Source organism: Eubalaena glacialis, chromosome X (genome assembly GCF_028564815.1).
Source record: "Eubalaena glacialis isolate mEubGla1 chromosome X, mEubGla1.1.hap2.+ XY, whole genome shotgun sequence".
In the NCBI taxonomy this organism is placed as follows: Eukaryota; Metazoa; Chordata; class Mammalia; order Artiodactyla; family Balaenidae; genus Eubalaena; species Eubalaena glacialis.
In genome coordinates, this window is record NC_083736.1 from 122,863,916 (window position 1) to 122,887,804 (window position 23,889).

Genomic DNA, 23,889 nt, shown 5'->3' on the forward strand with positions numbered 1-23,889 from the left:
AGACAGAGCGCAATCTGCCACGCTTTGATTACGCTGAGCCCAGGTTTCTTTTCCAGAAGGCAGTGGGCTAGATTCGACGGTCTTTCATTGCCTGGCAGCGGAGCCTGAGCGGGGAGCTGGTGCAGTGGGGGACAGAAGGCCAAAGGCCTGGGGCCCAGCGAGCTGGGAGTGTCGCGTCCCCTTTAAGAGCGGCGGCGGCGGCGGCGGCGCGCGCTCCGACGGCTTCCCTGGGGCCCCGCCCCTTTCCCGTGAGCCTCGGGGAGTGGTCCGACCGCGGGCGACTGCGGGTGAGGAGCGGGGCGGGGGGCGGGGGGAGTCATGGCTCGGCGCGGCTGGCTGCGGGCGCCCCTCCGCCGCGGCGTCGGCGGCGGCGGCCCCCGGGCCCGCCGGCTCACGCGGCCGCTCTGGTTGCTCCTCGCAGTGGGAGTCTTTGGCTGGGCCGGGGCTTCGGACGGCGCTGGCGGAGAAGCGAGAGCCATGGACGAGGAGATCGTGTCAGAGAAGCAAGCCGAGGAGAGCCACCGGCAGGACAGCGCCAATCTGCTCATCTTCATCCTGCTGCTCACGCTCACCATTCTCACGATCTGGCTCTTCAAGCACCGCCGGGCCCGCTTCCTGCACGAAACCGGCCTGGCTATGATTTATGGCAAGTGCCTCAACCCCGTGTCCGCCCCTGGCGCTCCCCCCCTTCTCTGCTCCCCGGCTGCCTCGCCTCCTCTCCTGGCCCTGCACGGCCTACGTTCGGCTCCCCTTCCAATTCCTTCCATTTTCCGTCTCGCCTTTCTCCCCCACCCCCGTTTCTCTCCCTCGCCCCCCTTTTTTTCTGCTACGCCCCTCGTTTCTCTGCCTTACCCCATTTCCTCCTCAGCCTCGCCCCCCGTTTTCTCCGCCTCGCGCCCCCCCTTTCCTCTGCCGGTCCACACCTTTTTTTCCTCCGACCCCACCCCCTTTTTCTTCCGCACCCGCCACCCCCTCCGCCTCTGCCTACCGAGCTCGGGACCCGGGACTGAGGATGGGAAGGGAGTGGGTGCGGTGTCTCAGATTGGGCTGAGGACTGGGGGAGGGGAAGCCAGCATAGCGATCCATTTCTCTGGGTGTCAGTTCGTTTAAGGTCCATTGAAGCTGCAGTAGTATCTCTGCTGCTCAGCATCTGGCGTTCTTCTGGAGCCAGAGTCCACCTTTCCCCATCACCCAGATCTTGCTACGCCCTGTCCTTTGGAGGTTGAGAATGAAAAGCTGACTCCCGTGTACCCCAAGTAAAAACCTGAACAGGAAAGAAGCCGAAGAAGGCTTAGGGCATTTTTGATGACGTCCTGATGTATTGTACTATGCCTGTAATATCTGATATGGATACGTATGGTTGCCTCTTCTAATTCAGGCCGTGCCGCGGTGAGGACAAGAGGTAAAGATCTTCCAGCAGCATGTTGTACTGTAGGATGATCAGGACAGTTCGGCCAAACAGTAATTAGGAACACCACGCATATGCAGTATTATGGGTGACTTGCTGGTAGCATAAGATTATTGACAGATCGTTGGGTAAATGGCTTCAGTTCTCGTGTCTTACTGTGCTTTCTTTGCGAGGTTTCTTATTTATCTTTATTTTTTGGTCATGAGGAGAGAAGGGCAAATCAAACCCTGGACTCAGAGGCATTTTGGCCTCATGAGAGGAAAAGATGCATATTGCTGACTGTCTTAATCTAAGATGACCGCGGAGGCATATATGGCTGGAGAGATGAGGGCAGACAAACAATCCTTTCTGTGCAGTACATGAGTGAAGATTATCTTCATTTGGAACAGGCTTAAACTGATGAGCTTGTTGAGCTTTGTGTCTCAGACTTGCAGACAGGTGGGAGAAGCCTTGGCACAAAAGGACGTTTCTCCACGCACGCCCCCCCCCCCCCCCCGCCCCTTTCCAGTAAATACAGACTTCTGGAATGTGCAGCTCAAGGGTAGCACAGCAAGGAAAGGTAGTTGTGCCCATCAGGAAAATGCAGGAACTCAGGCTTATTTTTCATTTGTAAGGTAATAAAATTCTAAGCCTGTGTGCAAAATATCTTTGCTCCCTAGGATTCTTAGTTTTTAGACATATTGGGTGGTTTTCATATTTCATGGTTTTGTTTTGTTTGTTTGTTTTTTGCATTCTATTTGCAGTGCTCCTTAAGCTAAATTAGCCAGATAAGCTATATATCTCTATATAATTTCTCTGTATACCAGTGTGTGATTTATTTACTATCCTCAACAAACCTTTGCTACTCAGCCTACTATGTTATGCACAGAAAATACAAAGAAGTATATGATCCCCACCTTCAAGGAACTTATCCTTCTTGGGTAGACAGGTCATATAAAGAAAATAAAGGCATCTTAAATTCCATTAAATGCCAAGTGAGTATTACGGTGTTAAAAGAAGGAACTGATCACAGAAACCTCTTTCCTGTAGAGAGATATAGTGTGATGAAGTGGTTAAAGATGTAAGGCTTTAGACCAGAGGTCTGCAAATTTTTTCTGTAAAGGACCAGAGAGTAAATACTGTCGGCTTTGTGGATCACATCAATCTCTGTGTTGTGAAAATGTGTTGTGTTTTCTTGTTTGTTTTGTTTTTTTCCTTTCTATAAACCTTTAAAAATTTAAAAGCCATTCTTAGCTCTTGGACCATACAAAAACAGACCATCATTGTGATTTCCAACCCCTGCTTTAGAGTCAGACCTGGGTTCCTGTCTTACTATGCCGATAACTCTGTGTGATCTTAGGCAAGTCCCTTACCTTCTTACACTGTCATCTATAAATTAGGAACAATGATAGTAGCATTATTGTGAGGAAGAAATGTTTCTAGCTTAGTACCTGACCCCTAAGTAAATGCTCATTAAATGAGAGCTGCAATACTATTATTATTATTGCTGTTATAACTGCATTTTCTCAGGTTAGGCTCAGAATAGTTCTTTTAATTATTCAGTCTTGTAAGTTAAGAGGCAGATATAGTATTTTTTATAAAAATCAAATAGGGACTGAGAATTTCCCTGAAAATATTTGCTCTTTGGTAGTTGATAATCATTAACCTCCTCTAACTCTTGGGCTAAAGGAGAAAAGTGGGATTACTGATTGCTTTCCCTGATGTTTCTAAGTTAATGAAAAGTGATGGAGTACCTTAGTGTTGGTATTTTGTGAAGGAAAAGCAAGGGTATCTCTTGTGGAATATAAAGTGAAAGAGTGTTATCTGTGAGTCAAATTGGGTTGATTTGCCACGACTTGGCATTCTTTAGCCTGTCCCATTTTCTCAATATGGGTGATGGGGACTGTGGATGAACAGCCTCCTGACCAACTCCCAAGTCCAGTTTGAGAAAAGATGGGGCTGGGTCAAAGTATTTTCAATGCCATGGAAATGGACATTTGCTAATCCTAATTACCGTCTGCCATTTACCTTTTTTTACGACTCTTGTACCATTATAGCTATTACGTTAATATATTATTTTAAGACCTTTATTTTTCAGCTTGACTTCCCGATGAAAGGGCTTCTTACTCTGGGAATGTCCAGACCTCCAAGATTCAGCCCACTGATGATTTAGCTATCTAAATCCCAGAAAAATGCTACTTAAAATAAGCTTCTCCTTTATTTTTTTGAGAAGCCAGGGTAAAAAGAGAGAGAGAGATTAAGTTGCCAATGTGGTCAGTTTCTAGATTGTAATATAGCCTAATTGCCCCAGTTACAGTGTCGAAGCACCCAAGTGTTCTGTTCATTGGGCTAGCTTGCTTAAGAAGCTTAAAAGTGAGTCACCGTTAGTAAGTCTGAAAAGTGATCACTCACTGCAGTATGCTTACAGATGGTATAAAAAGCAAAAGACAGGGAAGCAATATTTATTATGCCTTAAACTACAGCATCCAGAGTCCTAAGTTTAGCTAATGTGATTTATCAATAAATATTTATTAAGTGTCTTTGATGTATGAGATATGATGAGAAATACAGATATGAGTCATCATCCCTGTCCACAAAGCACTTACAATCTAGTGACTGAATAGGTAGTGTTTATTGAGCATTATAATGTGTTAGACACTGCTTGGGTGCTCAACAAATATCATCTCATTTAAACCTCATGACAACCCTGTGAGATGGGTACTATTATCTTTCCCATTTTACAGATGAGGAAATTGAGGCACAGGGAGGTTAAATGACCTGCCCGAAGTCACATAACTTGTAAGTATTAAGGCAGGATTCAAACACAGTCAGTCGGCCTCAGGAGCCCCATTCTCTTAGCCCCTTAAACCATATTGCCTCATGTTGAAGAGATAAAACTTATCTATAAAGACAAAACAGGTTGGTATTATCATCACTACATATGAGGAAACTGAGGTTCAATGAGAAGTTATGTACCCTAGGATCACAGACTAGAACTTGATAGAGCCAGAATTCATACTTCTATCTGCCTTCCAAACTTGTGCTTTTTCTCCTACACTCTACTGTACTAAATTTAATAAGATTGGATATGAAGGGAGTTAATACTTAAAGTTACAGGGGTTTTGGAGGTGAGTTGTGAGGGAAGCTTATGAGAGAATGGAGACATAACCACCGGAGAGCAAGTTAGTAGTGATGAGAGAGCAAGGAGGTGATTAGAAAATTATAGAGACTTTGGAAATAGAAAACCCAGATTTCAGTTCTGGTTTTGCCACTTAATGCCAAATAATGTTGGGCAAGTCATTTATCCCCATTTTATAGATGAGAAAATAATGACTGAGAGATTTGTAGTAGTTCAATTAGCTTTTCAGACAGAATCTAACAGCATTCTTCAAGAAGTCGATAAGTGTTATATATGTACATACACACAATATACACACACACATAAATAAATACACACACACACATACATACACTTTTTAATCTGTAGAAATCTTATCAATTTTGGCCACACTCAATACCCCCAGTGATGTTCCTTCCATATTTTTGACTATTAGAGGCTTCTAGTGTGATAATCTGGAAGAATGTGCTGAAATCCATTAGAAAACCAATTTCCACTGTGAGACTCATACAGTGGTGGGGCCTTGGGTGATACTGAGTTCTGTATCCCTGGGGGGGGTCTCCAGCACAAGAGGGTCAGGAATGTGTAGGAGGAATGGGACTTCTCTGTTTTGTGAAAGATATCTCTTTGTGGTTGTACTCTTTGTTGCCTGTTAGTGGTAATTTTAAATTTCATGATATCAGTAGTTTTTGTGCCTCTGTCTATGTAGGAGGCTAGAATTTTCTGCCTTATCCCCTTAACAAAGCACTCCTTTTGTGTACTTTCTGTTTAGTGAGAATTGCTTTAACTCCGTGATTAGGATTTGACCTTTCACAGAACCCAAGTTAACTTGATCTGTCAACTGTATTCAAAGAAATTCCAATTTTTCAGCTGTCTGATGCTGTAATAAAAGGATCTTGATTTTTTCCAACCTAAGTAATTATTCTCCTTGCTGGTGTTCTAACTGCCAAGGTGTGTGTTTCAGATTTGTCCAAGTGCTGAGCCCTCCTCAGGGCACCCAGTGGCGTTTCAGCATTGGGTCGGGGCACGGTAGAACCAGTGGGTAGTCTTCCTTACACAGTCAAGCTTGGGGATATGGAAAGAATTTATGCTGATATTTTTACTGTTTGTAGTAGCTTAACTGTGATTTTTACACATAAATGTAATGGGACAACTTAGTACTACTGAACATCTTAATTAGGAGGTCTTGTGAGATAGTAGAGAAAAGAGCTGTTCCTATATCATACAGGCAGGATGACTATGGAGTGATAGCCTTTTCTCTCCCAGGTTATGTTTATCAAACATGGTTGATATCCAGCCATCACTTTTTAATTCTGTTTTTTTTGGAGGTGAGATATTTTCAAAGTGTATCTTTCATTTATTATTTTTAAATTTTAAATAAATTTATACCCCCTTCACCCATTTCTACCACCTCCCATCCCCGTCCCCATGTCTCTGGCAACCGCCAATCTGTTCTCTGTATCTATTGAGCTTTGTTTTTGATTTTTTTTTTTAGATTCCACATATAAGAGAGAGAATACGGTATTTGTGTTTCTTTGTCTAACTAATTTCACTTAGCATAATGCCCTTGAGGTCCATCCATGTTGTTTCAAATGGCAAGATTCCATTCTTTTTCATGGCTAAATAATATTCCATGGTGTATATGTACCACATCTTATCCATTCATCCATCAGTGGACACTTACGTTGTTTCCATATCCTGGCTATCGTAAATAATGCTGCAATGAACATAGGGGTGCATATATCTTTTTGAGTTAATGTTTTCATTTTCCTTGGGTAAAAACCCAAAAGTGGAATTGCTGGATCATATAGTAGCTCTTTTTTAAATTTTTTGTGAAACCTCCATACTGTATTCCATACTGGCTGCACCAGTTTACATTCCCACCAACAGCACATAAGTGTTCTCTTTTCTCCACATCCTTGCCAACACTTGCCATTTTTTGTCTTTTTTATAATTGCCATTCTAACAAGTGTGAAGTGATATCTCATTGTGGTTTTGATTTGCATTTCCCTGATGATTAGTGATATTGAGCATCTTTTTATGTACCATTGGCCATCTGTATGTCTTTTTTGGAAAAATGTCTATTTAGATCCTCTGCCCATTTTTTAATCAGATTGTTATTTTGCTTTTGAGTTGTATGAGTTCTTTATATATTTTGGATATTAGCCCCTTATCAGGGTATGATTTGCAAATATTTTATCTTTCATTTATTTTAAATCTGAACCTTTGTTAAAACGTTTTTTAGAGTCGATGTCATTGTACTGTTTACCAGTTACTCGTTGCTGCTCACTTAAAAAAAATACATGTGACTATAAGTTGACCAGAAGGATCCTTCATCTCTGCTTCCTCCTCCCTTCTCAGCCAACTACTGCTCTTACACTCCCCGTTTCTGCTTTATCACTTCCCACTCTGGTCTGGCTTCTGCCCCCACCTCTTCACTCAAACTGCTCTTAGCAAGGTCACCTATGACCTCCTTGTTGCCAAACCCAATGGACACTCCTTAATGCCTGTCTTCCTCGACTTTGCTGCAGCATTTGCTAGTTTTCACCACTTCCTCCTCTGTTCTTCCTACTCCTGTGGCTTTTCTTTCTTAGACTCCTTCATCATCTCCTCCTCCTCTACCAACCCCTTAATTTTGGCATAAAACTCCGAGCATATATCCATAGTCCTCTTCCCGCTTTGTTTGCTCCCTCAGTAATCCCATCTGTGCTTCACTTCAACCATCTTATGACTGCTAAGTGTATATCTCCAGTCCAGATCCACCCCCTTCCTTGAGGTCCGGATCCCACATACTCAACTGTGCATGTGTCACAGGTACATCAAACTCAACATGTCCAAAACGGAGCTGCGCATTTCCCCCTGTAAATCTGTTCCCTTTCCCACTGACTGGCCCTCCTACCCCCCGATTGCCTAGGCCAGCTTACCCACCTAGTTGCCAAGTCAGTTTAGGTTCCTCTTAGCTTTTCATCTCCCTTCCTCCCAGTCCAGTCAGTCACCACATCCTTCTACAAGATAATACTTTCTAAAAAAAATCCCCATCTCTCCCTATCTCTGCTCTCTTAGATTAGGCCCTGCACTCTTAGTGCGTGAATGACCTCAGTGGCCTTCTATCTGGCCTTTCTGACCCTCTGTAGTCTAGACCAGTCTTGCTAAAATAAAAATCTGATGTCAAGCCCTTTTACATCTATGGTTCTGTGGCTTCCTTTTGCTTTCAGGATAAAGTCTACACTCCCTTCCCCAACATGCAAGGTCTCTTGTGATTCAGCTCCTGCCAGTCTTTCACACCTCAACTCTTGCCACTTTATATCCCAGCCATACTGAACTATTTAAGATTCCCTAAACGGGCTGTGTTTTCTCACTCGTCCTTGACTGGATATGTACTACTATTCCTCCTACCTGGGAAACCATTTTCTCTTACTTTGTTACTTGCTTAGGTGACACCTCTGGAAAGGCTTTCCTAATGTCCCACTCCCTCAGGCTTGCTTAGGTACATCTTTTCTGTTTTTATAATACCTTGTATGTATGTGTATGTGTGTGTGTGTGTGTGTGTGTGTGTATATATACATATATATATATCTATATCTATCTATCTATCTATATATATATACACACACACACATATATATCGTGTTATAATTGTTTATTCAGTCTGTTTTCACCAACTGGACTGAGAGCTACTTGGAGGCGGGACCTTGTTTTCATCTGTGAACCCCGGGGGCCTACTTAGCATAGTAGTCCATTCACATATATTAAAAGAAAGGCTGACTGGTTAGGGTGAAAGAGAAAGGAGAAAGGAGACAGGAAGGTAAAATGCCACTAATAGTGGAGTTAAGGAAAGTTCCAGACGTTTGAGTTCAGTTTGCAGTTGAGGTATATCTATACAGTGGAACATTATTTGACCGTAAAAAGGAATGAAGCACTGATACATGCTGCAATATGGATAAACCCTGAAAACATTATGCTAAGTAAAATAAGCCAGATATAAAAGGTCACATATTGTAGGATTCTACTTATGTGAAATGTCCAGAATAGACAACTCTATATAGAGAAAAAGTAGATTCGTGGTTGCCAGGGGATGGGAGTCGGGCTGGGGGAAATGGAGAGTGACTGCTGATAGGTCTAGGGTTTCTTTGTGGAGCAATGAAAATGTTTTGGAATTGGATAGTAGTGATCAATATCCAACTTTGCGAATATACTAAAAGCCACTGAATTGTACAGTTTAAAAGGGTAAACTTTGTGGTATAGAATTATATCTCAATAAAATCATTATTAAACATTTTGATCAGTATAGGTTTATAGTACCTAGATCATTGTGCATATTTGAATGTCAATATGATGATCCAAGTAAAATTCCAGCAATACATTGATATCATAGTGTCAAAGTCAGGACTTCTGTTCCATGTTTTGATTTTGAAACATATTTTAAAATTAAAATCTGACCTTTTAGTATTAGAAGAACTCAATCAATCTCGAAAAATTATTGACTTTCCAATTTGTAAAATTTGTGTTATTTGGCCAGCCATGTGATTTAGGAATGACTTGAGAAATGCATGTGTTTAAATCTTGTGAATTGATGGATGGAGGTGGTAAACACATTTCTAACATGATTACACAGTTAGGTTGGGACACCTTGGAGCATATTCTGTGTACAGATGACTTGAAGGTATTGCCTCATTTTGTTACCTTCCTAATCACTTACTTATATCTTGATCTAGGGATGCAATGATACACGTTGTTACCCTAGGGAATGTTTTCCCTTCCTGTCCCACTGGCTTATATGAATATCGAACTCTTAGATTTGTGATTTTAGTAATACTTTAAAATGTAACTTCATTTGGTCTAAAAATGAGTTTAGAATCACAAGGGACTATCATAAGAGATTTTCTGTTATCAGTTCAAAGGTATGTGTGGGGTACAAAAGAAGTAGTCTCTGTCTGAAAGGAGAGCTTATATTATTCTTTTATTATTTCCAGGTCTTTTGGTGGGCCTTGTGCTTCGATATGGCATTCATGTTCCAAGTGATGTGAATAATGTGACCCTGAGCTGTGAAGTGCAGTCAAGCCCAACTACCTTATTGGTAAATGTTAGTGGAAAATTTTATGAGTATACGCTGAAAGGAGAGATCAGTTCACATGAGCTCAATAACGTTCAAGATAATGAAATGCTTAGAAAGGTAAGTTCTTCGTTAAAGGGAATCTTTGGATTTTTTTTTAAGGTATATAATAGCAGCAAAGTGGTTCAGGAGAAAAATAATGAATTTTTAATGATATTTAGAATAATCAGTCTTTCCAAATGGAGTAAAACCTCAATTAACGAATGTAATGCAAGGCTAAGGAAATTGACATGTCTATAGTTTGCTTTTCTGGTTGAGGCTAAGTACTACAACCCTTTTTGTTTCACTCTGTAATGTTTACACTTGTAATAAATGGTGACCAGCATTGAGTGAAGCAGAATTTATAAGTGTTTCTTTCAATCTGCTTATGGCCCTTAGAGTTTTATAGTACTTTAGCACATTGAGTTTATTTGATAATACCTAAAATATTCCATTAACATTTTTTTGAATTCTTTCTTGCCTTGATTGTGTTCTGTGCTGAGCACAATTTAATCTTTCTTTGATTCATAATCTGGCACAACTTCAGGGGCCTCAGCCTGAGTATCAGGTACTGTACCACGGTGTGCATGAAGCTTGATGTAGGTTGGGTTGCAGTCTTACTGGCTTCCAGACATTCCTGGAGCTGCTTTCTCCTGTCCTCCCCACAGTTGCCATCCTGAAGCTTCTCAGGGCCTCTTTGCTCATGTCTCTGTTTTCGCCCACCCTTGGCCATTTGCCTCCACTTCTGCCTTCTACATTGGCAGGACTTGGCTTTTATAGCTGCTTGGTTGTGTTCCTGACCATCTTTAATGCTTTTAAAAATTTCATACGAACTTACAGTTTACTTTGCAGAAAGAGTTTTTTTTTTCCACCTGTGGAAAATTCCAGTTCCTTAAAAGTTCTAGGAAATTAAATTTTAGCATGAGTATGTGTAGCTGCTCTGTGTTCATGTCAAATACTACGGCCTTATGAACAGAAGGGGGCGTCTGTATTATTATAGGGAATAGGTATTAAAAGGAATGGGCTGTCAGGACTAGAAATTTGACTTGTACAGAAACTTTTAACCACAATATTATGTTATATACCTTTAGAGATGTTACCTATGCAAGAAGTCTGTTTCCTCTTGCCAACAACAATGCTGTACCCCCAAATTTTATGTTACCAGTTTTGGGTCTCTTATTTAAAGCAGACATGTTCATACTTTCTCTTATTTAAAAAACTTTTGCTATCATAGTATTTTAAGATACTTTGCACAGATAGGACTTAACTGATTGTCCCAACGCTATCATCTCCTTGTCATTTGGTTGAGAAGTGGAATAACAGCTATCCTATATGAAATATTTTTCACTTACCACAGTGGTAATATTCTTGCCTTTTGCCAGTTTAACATTTAATCTTTTTTTCTTTTTGCTCATTTGATAATGTAATAAGAAATCTTCTCAGGGAATTCATCTAAAAGAACTCTTTATTTTAACAGGTTACTTTTGATCCAGAAGTATTTTTCAACATATTACTTCCTCCTATCATATTTTATGCGGGATATAGTCTGAAAAGAGTAAGTGCTTTTGTATTTCATATTCTTTGAACAACCTTAAACTCCATGGGCTTTATCATCATTGACACTTCAGAAACAGGCAGTTCTTTCCAGGTTCCCCTCCCTCCTCCCTCTCCTTATCCTTTTGACATACTGAAGTTTATGCCTATACAAAAATTCTTTCTCTTACTTATTTCCTTTAATGAATAATGCATTTAATATTAGCATAGCACACTAGAATAGAAAACCTTTTCTTTTTTAAATAATTGGTGAGTATTCTAACATGGTGTAACTTTTTTTTTTTCTGTCAGAGACATTTCTTTCGAAACCTTGGGTCTATCTTAGCGTATGCTTTTCTTGGAACCGCAATTTCTTGTTTCGTAATTGGGTAAGTACTTGAAGCTTAAAACACTTTTAGCCTTCAAATTATCATTTTAAAATAATGCATGTTTGACTTCTGCAGTATTGTATTCTCGAGTGTGTCCAAGAACTTTTGCAGTAAAATGTATTCACACAGATAAGTTGTTTGAATTTTCCTTAAGGCTAAGGCATTACCATATTTAAATGATATGCAGTAAATTTGGGATTAGTCACAAAGTACTACAGTAGACCCATCTTTCTATTCTTACTGTATTGTAACTTCTTTAACAGTTGATTTTTTTTCTAAAGTAGACATATGTTTATTGAACAGATCAATAATGTATGGCTGTGTAACACTGATGAAAGTAACTGGACAACTTGCGGGAGACTTTTACTTTACAGATTGCCTGCTGTTTGGTGCCATCGTATCAGCAACTGATCCAGGTATGTTTTACATGAGTGTGGAGCTTAAGTACTTAAGTTGTACAGTGGTTTTCCATGAACACACATGTACGTATTTCTTCCTTTGAGGTGTAGAATTCAGGATTAGGTACTCCCCATCTTACTATACTTTCCAACTGTGGAGGAAAAAAACAAAATTAATGGCTCCTTTTGGCTTAAGCACACATTTTTTTCTTTTTACTATATTTCCTATTACTAGTCCACAATTTGATGATGTTTAAATGAGGACCGTAAGGTATTTTCTTCAGAATTTCAGGTTGGTCTCTATCCCTAGTGACTGGGTATAGAAGATGAACTATATTAGTTAAGATGGGTAATAATTATACATTTCCTTTCAAGCTTCTAGAAAACAGATCCCTAAAAATCTGTTTACATTCAGCTATCTGCATTTAAGAGTAAGAAAAAAAGTTTTTAAATGATTGTTAGAAGGCTGTTGTGCTAGAACAAGTGTGATTTTGGGTCATTGGTGGGCAGTAATATACATTAAAGAATTGTTTTTATAAAATTGGCTTTCTGATTATAAAATAGTTTTGATATTAGCATGACTAGAGAATGAATTTAATTGTATTGAGTTAGATGAGTTAGATTGTAGTTTTTCTAATACAGTATTGGTGAGCTTCACAGCTACATTCAGATTAAGAACTTAGAGAATATATAGGCTGAAGAGCAGAGACTGCATTTTTTGAACTAAGGATGCAAGTTTTCTTCTACTGATACTAGATTTTAGATCCTTGGTAGAGGTTTGTTCTGTTTTACCCTTTGACCTTGTAAGTTAATAATCTTCTTTAATTATCATCCAGCATAGTCAAAGGTTATCTCTGAATTCCTGTGTTAACTCTGATAACACAGGGTGTTATAGAAAGTAGGAAAATATGCTTGTACTCTATAAGAGATGATTTTAGAAGCTCAGAGGACATTTTAGAGAGGTATTTGTATAGTTTGGCATTTTTAGAACTGAAAAGCAAATCACCTCCTTAAAGATAGTCAGGGCTGCCCCCTTACTGTTTGTAGCTGTTCCCGTTATCAGTATGAAGGTGGGATGGTTTTTGCAGGAAGCCAGTGGTCTCTGTTTTCCGTGTTCTCTTACTAGAAGCAAGGTCCTCGACTTTTCAAAATCTATGAGAAATCCGAGTCAGTTGGACTGGCTACATTACTTAAAACTGGTTTTGTTTTGGTAGGAGTATTGCCTGGATGGCTCAAGCAAAACTGTTCTGCTTATATAAAGCTGGATAGTTATATTTCTTCTGAATTATATAGGTATTTGCCCGTATAATAATTCTATTATTTTGCAATTGTTCACTTGATAGAAGGATGAGCCATAGGTTCTCTTTTTAAAATTCTACAGCATTGCTCCTGCCCTCATTTCCTCCTTCTCTTGGTTAGCTTTGATATCAGGATATTCCAGATGAAATGCTTTGCAGTAGAGACTATATCTTTTAAAATACAAGCTTCCTGTTTTTTGGTTGGCATTTGAAGAGGCTCTCCCAACTCTGGTTATAATAATCTTTCATGTCTGCTTGGGTTTATTTAGCAAGCGAGCTGTACGTGACTCAGCAATTAAAGTTATAATGCAACTTCAGTCTCTTCTGATTTTCTAAGAATTCTCATGTAATTGTTTCCTAAGAGAAGGTTTTTTTTTCTTCTCAAGCTGTTATAGCCTGATAGTTGGCTTCTTATTAAGTTAAATATAGCAGCTGTAATTCTGGTCATAAATTTTATCCCAACCGAAAACCAAACTTGTGTTTTCATTTCCTACTGTCTTTGCTAAACTGATGTGCTTGAAATTTGCAAGTCAAATAGAAGTGAGTTGTAAGGCTCCGAGGAAAAAAATGAAGCTTGCAGCAGGAAATGCTTTTCATAATAGTCTTCTTCATCAAAGATTAATGATCACCTGGTCTGTAAGAAATTCTGCATGTATTTTTTATGGAAAAGAAATGTACAAGACAAGATTATTAGCATTTGCATGAAGAATGTAGGCCAACTCAGTCCTCCAAGGTTATTTTCAGCTGTTTGTAAGAGAGAGAAGGGAGATATTACAGGTACACAGTTATGGAAAAGAAAAATATTGACATAAAATTACTGAATCTTTGATATGGTAAGAGAATGTTTATTAGGATTGAATTCTGAGAGGAAGAAATGAATTTCTAAATAGCTATTACGATCATCTGTGGAGGGAAAAATGTTATATTTGTAATGTCTTAATATTCCTCTGACTCCTTCTACTTGCTAGTGACTGTTCTTGCCATATTCCACGAGCTTCAAGTTGATGTTGAACTCTATGCACTTCTTTTTGGTGAAAGTGTCCTCAATGATGCTGTTGCCATAGTGCTATCTTCGTAAGTGTTTGTTTTCTTATTATATTCTGTATATTGAATGTTAGGGTTCTAAGAACCAAAAGTCACTTATTGAGTGAAGTGCATTATGAATGGAAACATTTGAAAAACTGAAGCATTTGTTTCCTCTTGAAGAAATATATACTTATAGATAACATGGAAAATGCACGGAAGAAAAGGAAGGGAAAAAAATGATATGTACTCCTGACACCTAAAGACAATTACTGTAAACATTCTAGGACATTTTTAAAAATTCTTTTTTTTCTATGCATAGTATTTTTACATAGTTGTGATTGTAGTGTATGTACAATTTTGTATTCTGCTTTAACATTATAACATGGACATTTTAGTTTTTCATCAAATTAAATTTTTGGCGTAGATATATATTCACATGGTTCAAAAATCACAACGATATAGAAAGGTACACATTGAAAAGTCACGTTCTTACTCCTGTCCTCATCCACCTGTCCCCGTAGCCCCTTATATAGGTAACCATTTTATTAGTTTCTTGTGTATCCTTGTATTTCTTTATTCAAATGTAAGCACACATATGAATAAATATTCTTATTTGCCTCTCATTTCTTATTTTAAAAGTAGCATGCTGTATATGTTCTATACCTACCTGACTTTCTCTCACATAATTATATTCCGGAGATCTTTCTGTATCAAAACAAGGAATTTTCTCATTCTTTGTTTGCAGGCACATAGTATTCTATGTACAATACTATGAACTGTACTATAGTTTATTTAATCAGTCTCCTATTGGTGGAAACATAAAGGGTTTTCAATTCTTTGCTATCCCAAATAATGCTGCAGTGATTAACCTTGAACTTAACCTGTTTTATACATGCACTGGTATTTTGGTAGGATAAATTCCCAGAAGTAAGATGAGTGGCTTAAAGGGTAAATACATTTGTAATTTTGTTACATTGCTAAATTGCCTGTCAAAGGTATTATGCTATTTTGCATTTTAACCACCAAATTGTGGGAGTGCCTGTTTCCTCATAGCTTCGCCAACAGAGTATTTGTCAGACTTTGGTATCTTTGCCAATTTGATGATTGAGAAATACCTCGTAGTTTAATTCATATTTCTCTTATTTAACATAATCATTTCAGAAACTTTTTAATTTTTAGAAGTATTAAATTATACACTTTTTAAAGACAATGAAAATGAGCAGTATTTTAATCTAATTATAGAAATTACTATACATGCTACCAGAAGGTGTTTGCAGGTGAAAGAATGGGTCTGAACCTCTGAGGAACTCAGTCCTGCCAACTCACTCCTACTAAGCAAATATCTAACCCTATAGACAGTTGCCTTTACTCCACACTAGAACTTTCTACAGGAGAGAATTAAAATCCCTTCACCTTTCCTCCTTACTTTTATTTCTCTCCTTAATTTCCACTTCATTAACTATAAAAGAGTAATCAGTCACTGACTCTGGTTCACACAGCTTGATTGCCCCCATTGTCTAACTGCAAAGTGGAAAATTATCCTTTCTGAGATGTAACACTAATCCCTTAAATGTTGTTTATGAAGATGTGCAAAAGATCAAATCTTCTTTTGTGAATGTAATGTATATAAATTCTACCCCCTCCACCATATTTATTGCCAGAATTTTTTGCAGCTGTCTACAACTAATGTAAATTTAATTTAAGAAATAAAGCCTAAAGGCTAGAACTAATATTGATACTAAATGTATGTACCTTCAAGGATGATAGGTGCAAAGTAAAAGTTTTCTATTGTTTGAAGGGAGGAAGAAATGGATAGTGTGGTTATAACTTACGTGTTAGAAAAAAAAAAATGAAGCTACAAAGATTGTTGAAGTTTTCAGCACATAAGAACATGTAAGATCACCAGTGCTACCAGACGAAGAGAATAGGGTTCAGGCAGTTACTTTTAGCATCAATTCGCCATCCTAGATAATTATTCTGCTACTTAATCATCTTTACTAATACGTGTTCCTTCCTCATTGCCCTCATGGATTAAGAGTCAGAAAAATCTCTTTTCTGGTCCTATCTTAAGCTGATGTGCCCTGTGCCTTAGTTTTTCCATTAATAAAGTAACTTATTTCCTGCAACTTTAAGAACAGTTGAATAGCGTTAAAAGAAGAAAACTCATCGGAAAATTTTGAGCTTGGGGGTGTACGTATCAGTGTTGGTGAAGAATAAATGTGTTAGAAAGAGAATGCCCTTTCCGTTACACTTCTCACAAAGGGGAAAGGACTTCTTGTCCTTCTGTTGCAACCTTTCTCAAACAGGGTCGTGTGAGAGAATTTAAGCCTTGTAGAGAACGATTCAAGTGATTCTTTCCTCGATTTTCCCAAGGATGGTACATAGCTAGTACTATTCTAGATTCACAGGCGGTGAGTTAACTCATTCCATAGTCTGGTGGAACTGTGGTGGAGAAGGACTGTATCTAAAGAGTATCATACCCGGGGAATCGTTAGCTGTGTAAGTATCTTAATAGAAGTGAGCAAATGAGTTCCTGCCCAAAAGATGAAGGGAAACCAGTGATGTTGCTGGCTATGGGAGGTCACTAGCTGGAGCGCTCGGCGTTATGTTTTTCATCATCTTTCATTTGCCTCTAGAAGTACGTTAGATAGAAATAGTCTACCTTGTGTTGACTTCTGTTTGATGATTTTCTAATGTGTATATTCTATAGAAACAGCCTTTTACAAAGAGGGGGGGCCCCTTTCTGAAGGACTTCTGCTTGGCAATTAACAGGTTAAGACATCTGTTCTTGAAATTTATGTTGGAAGTTGTTTTTGTTTGCTTTTTGACCTGTTAGGTTAGCAGTGACTTTTTTTTGGTTAATGTTAATGCTTTTCATCTGGTGAGGGTGGAGTGAAACTGGTTCCCTCATATATTGCTGTATGAGGTAGAGCTGTGTGTACTGATACAGTGTCGTACATATCTAGTTAGAGATGAAGTCTAAGTTGCACAGTATACCTCTGAATGGATATACCATGATTACCCTGGAGACCTAAATTCATACTACTTTAAAATATGTTTTTAGGGTCATTTACATTTTATAAAATATAAGTGTGAGTAAACAAACATGGCTGACAAACTGTTTAACTTTACTGGTTATCAGAGATATACATATTAAATTAGTGGCCATTTTTACCTATTCAGTTAACAAGAAAAAAAATTGTTAGTGAAAATAGTTACTGCTGGCAATGGTCTAGTACAGTCGTTCTTAACCGGGGACAGTTTTGCAGCCCCCCGCCCCCCAACCAGGGGATATTTGGCAATGTCTGGGGACATTTTGGTTATCATGAATGGGAGGAGGTTGCTACTGGCATCTAGTGGGTAGAAGCCAGGGGTGCTGCTAAATATCCTTCAGTACACAGGACAGCACCCACCACCCAACAAATGATTATCTGGCCCCAAATATCAATAATGCCAGGATTGAGAAACCCTGGAGTTGTAAAACTATATCACTTGTACATTGTTGTTGACATTGAAATTGATATTACCTACTCTTTTATATTTTATCTTTTATCATTATGATAATAAAATTAATATTCAAAGTGGTTGACTTAGAAAGTAGAAAATTCCTGAAATTTCAGCTCTCAGAAATAACCACTATTAAGGTTTTCATCCAGATTGTTTCCATTAGGATATTAGCATACATATAAATATATTAACTTTTAAACAAAAAGAGGCGTAGCACTATACATACTTTTCTGTAACTTGCTTTTTTCACATAGACATTGTACTGTATTAATACCTTCATTATCCCATTGTATGAATGCACTACAAATTTACCCCTGCAACCCCCTGTTGATTAATATTTGGTGTTTTCTAATATCGTACTATTGTGAATAGCACTGCTGTGAACATATTTATGTGTAAATCTGTGTGAATTCTTGAGAGTATTTCTGTAGGATATTTTTTAGAAGTAGAATTTCTAGGCCAATGGATATGATCACTAAAACATTGAGAGATGTAGTCATATTTCCCTCCTGAAATGTAATACAGATCTATTTGAAAGCCATTGTTCAACATGTAAAAGGAGCCATAGGTATAGTACTACCCTATTTCTAGGAATGTAGCACAGGAAAATCGTCCAAAATTTGTAGAAAGCACAAATAAGTTCTTTCACACTGTTATTTATAGTAGCAAAAATATTAGAAGCAAAACTTTTAAACGTCCGAGAGGAAATGGTTAAATAAATTATGTTATATCCATTTGGATCATTTTTGAAGTCTTAAAAAACCACGGTTAGAGAGACTGTAATAGTTCTTATGTCATTGTCAGTTGAAGAAGCAGAATTCAAAACCATATGTTCACTATGATTACAACTAAACATGAAATAGCATGCATGTAACAAAAAGAGGGGAAAGAAATACAGAAGGAAAATAATAGATCTGTCAGGGTAGTGGAATGATGGGGTGATTTTTCCCCCTAAATTGTACCTTGTTTTACTCTCAGAATTTTTTTTAAAGTATTCATAAAAATGCTACTGCCTCAAGATAAAATGTTGACTGATGTAGAAAAGATGAATTAAGATTTCAATCCAGAGGCCAACATTTGACTGAAAAGGAAGAAAACAAACCTGTCATCTCTTCTTAGCCCGCCATGCTTTTCCTGTGTTCTTATACATTTTAGTGATTAAAGAATAAAATAATGATTAGTGTGAATCTTGAATTTCCATGAACCAATCCAGGGAAAGCAGTCTCAGGAGGCATGGCATCCATATTTTGTTCTTGCCAGCATTTTGAAAACTGTCGCCAGGGAGGAAGGTTATTGTAGCGATATCCTTTCTTTTCTCCAGCCAGCCGCTATATTTTCATGCTATAATGTAGTCAAATCTCATTTACAGTGGTGGGGCCCTTTATGTGTAGGTAAGATAGCATGACATTAAAGGCCATTTCCTATTCACTGAAATAATATCAAATCTACCGGTCCCAAAATGATCTGGTCACTTTGAAGATTTAAATGCAAATGTTTAAATTTTTCAATTCAGATTGAGTCTCAGAAATTTCTAGATGCCATTACCAGAAATTCATGTTAGAGTCATACTTCAATAAAATAGGTAAAATTAGGAAATTTTAGCTTGGTCTTAGATTTTGTTTTGTTTTGTTCTGTTTTTTAGCTTAACCAGGGAGGTATGAAGAGAACTTGGTAAACATGGTATAGCAAGGCCATTTTTTAGCCCTGAACCGTAAAAAACATTGCAGTAACCACAGGGAGAATTCATTATATTCTTCGGAATGTGTTTTTTCTGCTTCTTTTCTTCGACATGACTTGCGTGATGTCTTTGAGTCTGGATTTATTATAAAAGCACTGGCACCTCAATTAACTGAGATGAAAACTGATTTAGTAATGGTAGGCGCTCTTGCCAGAGACCCACTAGCAACAGTGATTTTCTCCGCTGTATTTACTTCCTGGGACGACTGTTTTAAAAGAAGTGTTTTTAGACTAGGTTTGAACTGTGAGTTCAAGATGGAGAGTGTCCCTTCTAATTGCTTGTCTTGGCCTCTTACAGAGTGACTTTCTTTCAGAAGTTTGAGGTGGAGGATCCAGCTGGGTATGCTAAAAGTACTGTCAAGTGGATTCTAATTCCTTGGCAGGCCTTTCAAGCCCTTTTATCTATAAAAGTCCATTTCAGTGAATGAATAGATAGGAGGCATTGGGCCCATTCTGGTATTCTAAAAGTTGAAAGGGTACTTTAGTCATCTTTTTTTTTTTCCCACAGGAAAAACAAAATGTGACCGGGTTGAGTATTGAACAATATTCTTTATATTCTTATGCCTCTGTTGGAAATACGGGGAATTTTTCATTAGTTTGTTCACATTAGTACATTAGGGCTTTCAGGCACTCAGTACCAGTAAGTCGTAAACAGAGTCACAAAAGAATAGTACTGCACAGTATCTTGAGGCTGGAGGAAAATGCTTGGTCCAACCTTATTTTGGCAATTCAAATCCAAAGTTTTTGGTTTTTACGCCCTCTGATTTCATCTTCAAGCTCTACACTAGGTAATTTTTTAAAATTTATTTTACTCTTTTTTTAGATAATGTTTTAAAAGTAAAAGTTGCTTCTAGAAGTAAGAACCATCTCTCTTTTGTAGCTCAATAGTAGCATACCAGCCCGCCGGAGACAACAGCCACACCTTTGATGTCACAGCCATGTTCAAGTCTATTGGGATTTTCCTTGGAATCTTCAGTGGCTCTTTCGCGATGGGTGCTGCTACTGGAGTGGTGACAGCTTTAATATCCTTTTATTATATTTATCTTTTCTTGTTAACCTCACAGAGTCATTGAATACTGTGTTCCATGGTCTCCACTAGTTCCATAATCGACATCGTGTTATAATTATGAACCTTATAAACAAGTACTTTGAAAACATTAGGCAATCATCTTTACCAATAAATAAATAAAAGAATTTCATTGTTTTGTGTAGGACTTCATGCCCTCAAACACTCACTACAGAATTCTAATTGGACACAGTGACCCTTTGGGGGTGAACTTTTTTTTTTTTAAAGATCCATCCACTTTATTTTTTTATTTTTTAACATCTTTATTGGAGTATAATTGCTTTACAATGGTGTGTTAGTTTCTGCTTTATATGGGGGTGAACTTTAAGGTTGTAGACTAAATTCATATAAAGGTAGATATATTCCAAAGAGCCTCTGCTTGTTCTATGCGGCTGTTCAGCCTGGCAGTCTTTTGCTCTTCGTTTAATAGGACAAATAGGAATGTATGACCTCGATGCCAGTTGAACAAAATAAGGTTCCCAGGTTAGGATAGCTGGGAGTTCATCTCAGCTCTCACCGATTTTAACCTTCTGCTCTTGAGTCCTACGTACTGCCACTAATTTGCTGTTAGAAATATTGAGCAAGTCATTCTTGTATTCATTCAAAAAAAACCCTCTTTTTTTCTTACTCATTGTAGTTTTACTTCCATAAGTTAAAATATAATAGAAAATGATAGTTTAATAAATGGATCTAAATTTTCTGTTATTGGATTCTTTAAGTGCAAATATCCCTAAAATTCTGGAACTTCAGTTTTCCTTTTTATATCAATGTTTCATTCTTCAAAAAAAATTCTTGATTGCCTGCTACATGCCACATGCTATGCCCTGTGTATCAAAGATAAACAAGACAGACGTGGCCTCTGCCTTTTGGAGCTTCTGCTATAGAAGCGTTGACACTTCACCTCATGGGACCTCAGTGTAGGAAGGTAGAGGGCTGGGACAGCAGGGAAGATGAGTGGGGCTTGATCTCTAAAGAGCTTCCAGCTCTAAAACTTCTAAGGTACTTTCATATAAAACAAGTACTTTTTCTGAGAATATATTCATTTTCTATACTTCAGCTTTGTGGTGGAAGAAACTTGTCTTCGGGCTTTTTACAGACGAACTGAGGCGTAAAAGGACAGTGAAAAGAGTTCTGAAGAAGGACCAGGATTTCTTCCCTAGCATAAGTTCCTTGAGGAACTTAATCTTTGTGTTGTAGTACACACTTGTTGAAGTGAATGTAGACTCCAGCCTGAGATTCGCCACAGCTTGACACGGGCCCTTCCACTGGCAAGTAACATATACTTGTTAGACTAGTATGAGTGAGGGACATGCCTCAGTTTCTCCATCATGGAATACTCCACATCACAGAGGTGTTAGAGGATTAAATAAACATGAAATCTCATGGAAATGACATATTTTTTAATAGATGTAAATTGCTATCATTATGGAAGCTGTCTTGCTTTGGGTCACAAATTAATAGAGTTGGCATGTTGCATATCTGATCTGTCACTCCTGTCCTTTACTGTCATGTCTATTCTTTACTGTGTGGTTTCTAGCAAGGCATGTGATACCCGTAAAACAATTGGATGGACTAAGCTGTAGGACTTTCTCATGGAAGGGAAGGCTGCTGACTCCTTAGTACAATGCTTGTATTCAGAGTTTCTTTGCTTTGGTACCTCCTTATTCTGTGACTTTTGTGTTAGAGACTGGAGAACGCTTCTTTTGCTTTTATGCTTGCCTTGCTTCGACTACTATTTTTTCTAGTCACACTTCTGTATTATGAGATCTTGTTATCAACCTTGACAGTCTTACGTGACAAAGTTCACCAAATTACGAGAGTTCCAGTTGTTGGAGACAGGCCTGTTCTTCTTGATGTCCTGGAGTACCTTCCTCTTGGCTGAAGCATGGGGTTTCACAGGTAGGTTACTTTTTCCTTTTAATTGTAAACCCTTACAAGGGGGGACTTAGCCAGTGATTTTTTTTACGTGTGTGGACCAACTCCTCTAGTGTTTGAACACACTTGTTATGGTTGGGATTTATGCTGTCACTTTAGAATGTAAAAGATTTTCAATGGAAGCGGTTCCTCTCAACAAAGTAAGTCACAACTGAAAATTTTAACACTAAGCATCTAATTTACTTCTATAAAATAAGAGCCTCCGTATAAAAGTTGGGAACTCCCCTTTTATGTGAACTTGGAACTTGTTGTATTTATAGGTGTGGTTGCAGTGTTGTTTTGTGGCATCACACAGGCCCATTATACATACAATAATTTGTCCACGGAGTCTCAGCATAGAACTAAACAGGTAAGAGAAACTTTATAGTTTGTGAATAAACTTTTCCTCCTTGCAGCAAAACAAATTTTTTCTTTACTGAAAAATAATCTTTGTTCTGTTCAAAGTGATGTCTGCTCATTTCAACTCCTCTTCTGTTGACTCCAGAAATAGATGGGATTGTCAGATTGAAGGGTGACAGCTTTTAGGGTATAGATAGGTCAGCAGAATAGCCGGGGGCTGTTATTATTGTGGCTCCAGTGGTCAGTCAGTTAGCTTCCTTTCCTTGTTTCCCTTGTCTAATGGCTTTTTTTCCTTCCAGTTTTATTGAGATCTAATTGGCATACAGCACTGTCTAAGTTTAAGGTGTGCAGCGTAATGATTTGACTTACATACATCATGAAATGATGACCACATCATCTCATATAGATACAACATTAAAGAAATAGAAAAAAAATTTTTTTCTTGTGATGAGAACTCTTAGGATTTACTGTCTTAACAATTTTCATATATAACATACAGCAGTGTTGATTCTATTTATCATGTTGTACATTACATCCCTAGTACTTATTTATCTTATAACCGAAAGCTTGTACCTTTTGACCACCTTCATCCAATTCCCCCTCTCCCCACAACTTGCCTTTGGTAACCACAAATCTGATTTCTTTTCTATGAGTTTGTCTGTTTGTTTTGAAGTATCATTGACCCACAACACTATGTTAGTTCCTGTTATACAACATAGCAATTTGGTTTTTCTATACATTTCAAAATGATCACCATAAGTCTAATTACCATCTGTTACCGTACAAAGATATTACATAGTTACTGACTATATTCCCCACACTGTACATTTCATCCCCGTGACTCATTTATTTTGCAACTTGAAATTTGTACCTCTTAATCTCCCTCACCTGTTTCTTTCCTTCCCCCACCCCCATCTCCTCTGGCCAGCACCTGTTTGTTCTCTGTATCTATAACTCTTTTTCTGTGTTGTTATATTTCTTCTTTTTTTTGGTTTTTAGATTCCACACATAAGTGAAATCATATAGTACTTGTCTTTCTCTGACTTATTATACTTAGCATAATA

At 38.1% G+C, this 23,889-nt stretch overlaps 1 protein-coding gene across 1 annotated transcript in view; it reads left to right on the plus strand.

The window, feature by feature from the left end:
- Positions 1-318: 318 nt before the first annotated feature.
- Positions 319-23,889, plus strand: part of SLC9A6 (solute carrier family 9 member A6) — a 54,684-nt gene continuing 31,113 nt past the window's right edge. The window contains exons 1-9 of the mRNA XM_061178547.1: positions 319-646; positions 9,479-9,678; positions 11,075-11,152; positions 11,443-11,519; positions 11,823-11,935; positions 14,184-14,289; positions 20,366-20,507; positions 22,345-22,450; positions 22,747-22,835. Coding sequence (XP_061034530.1) covers positions 319-646; positions 9,479-9,678; positions 11,075-11,152; positions 11,443-11,519; positions 11,823-11,935; positions 14,184-14,289; positions 20,366-20,507; positions 22,345-22,450; positions 22,747-22,835 — 1,239 coding nt within the window. The remainder of the gene's footprint in view (positions 647-9,478; positions 9,679-11,074; positions 11,153-11,442; positions 11,520-11,822; positions 11,936-14,183; positions 14,290-20,365; positions 20,508-22,344; positions 22,451-22,746; positions 22,836-23,889) is intronic.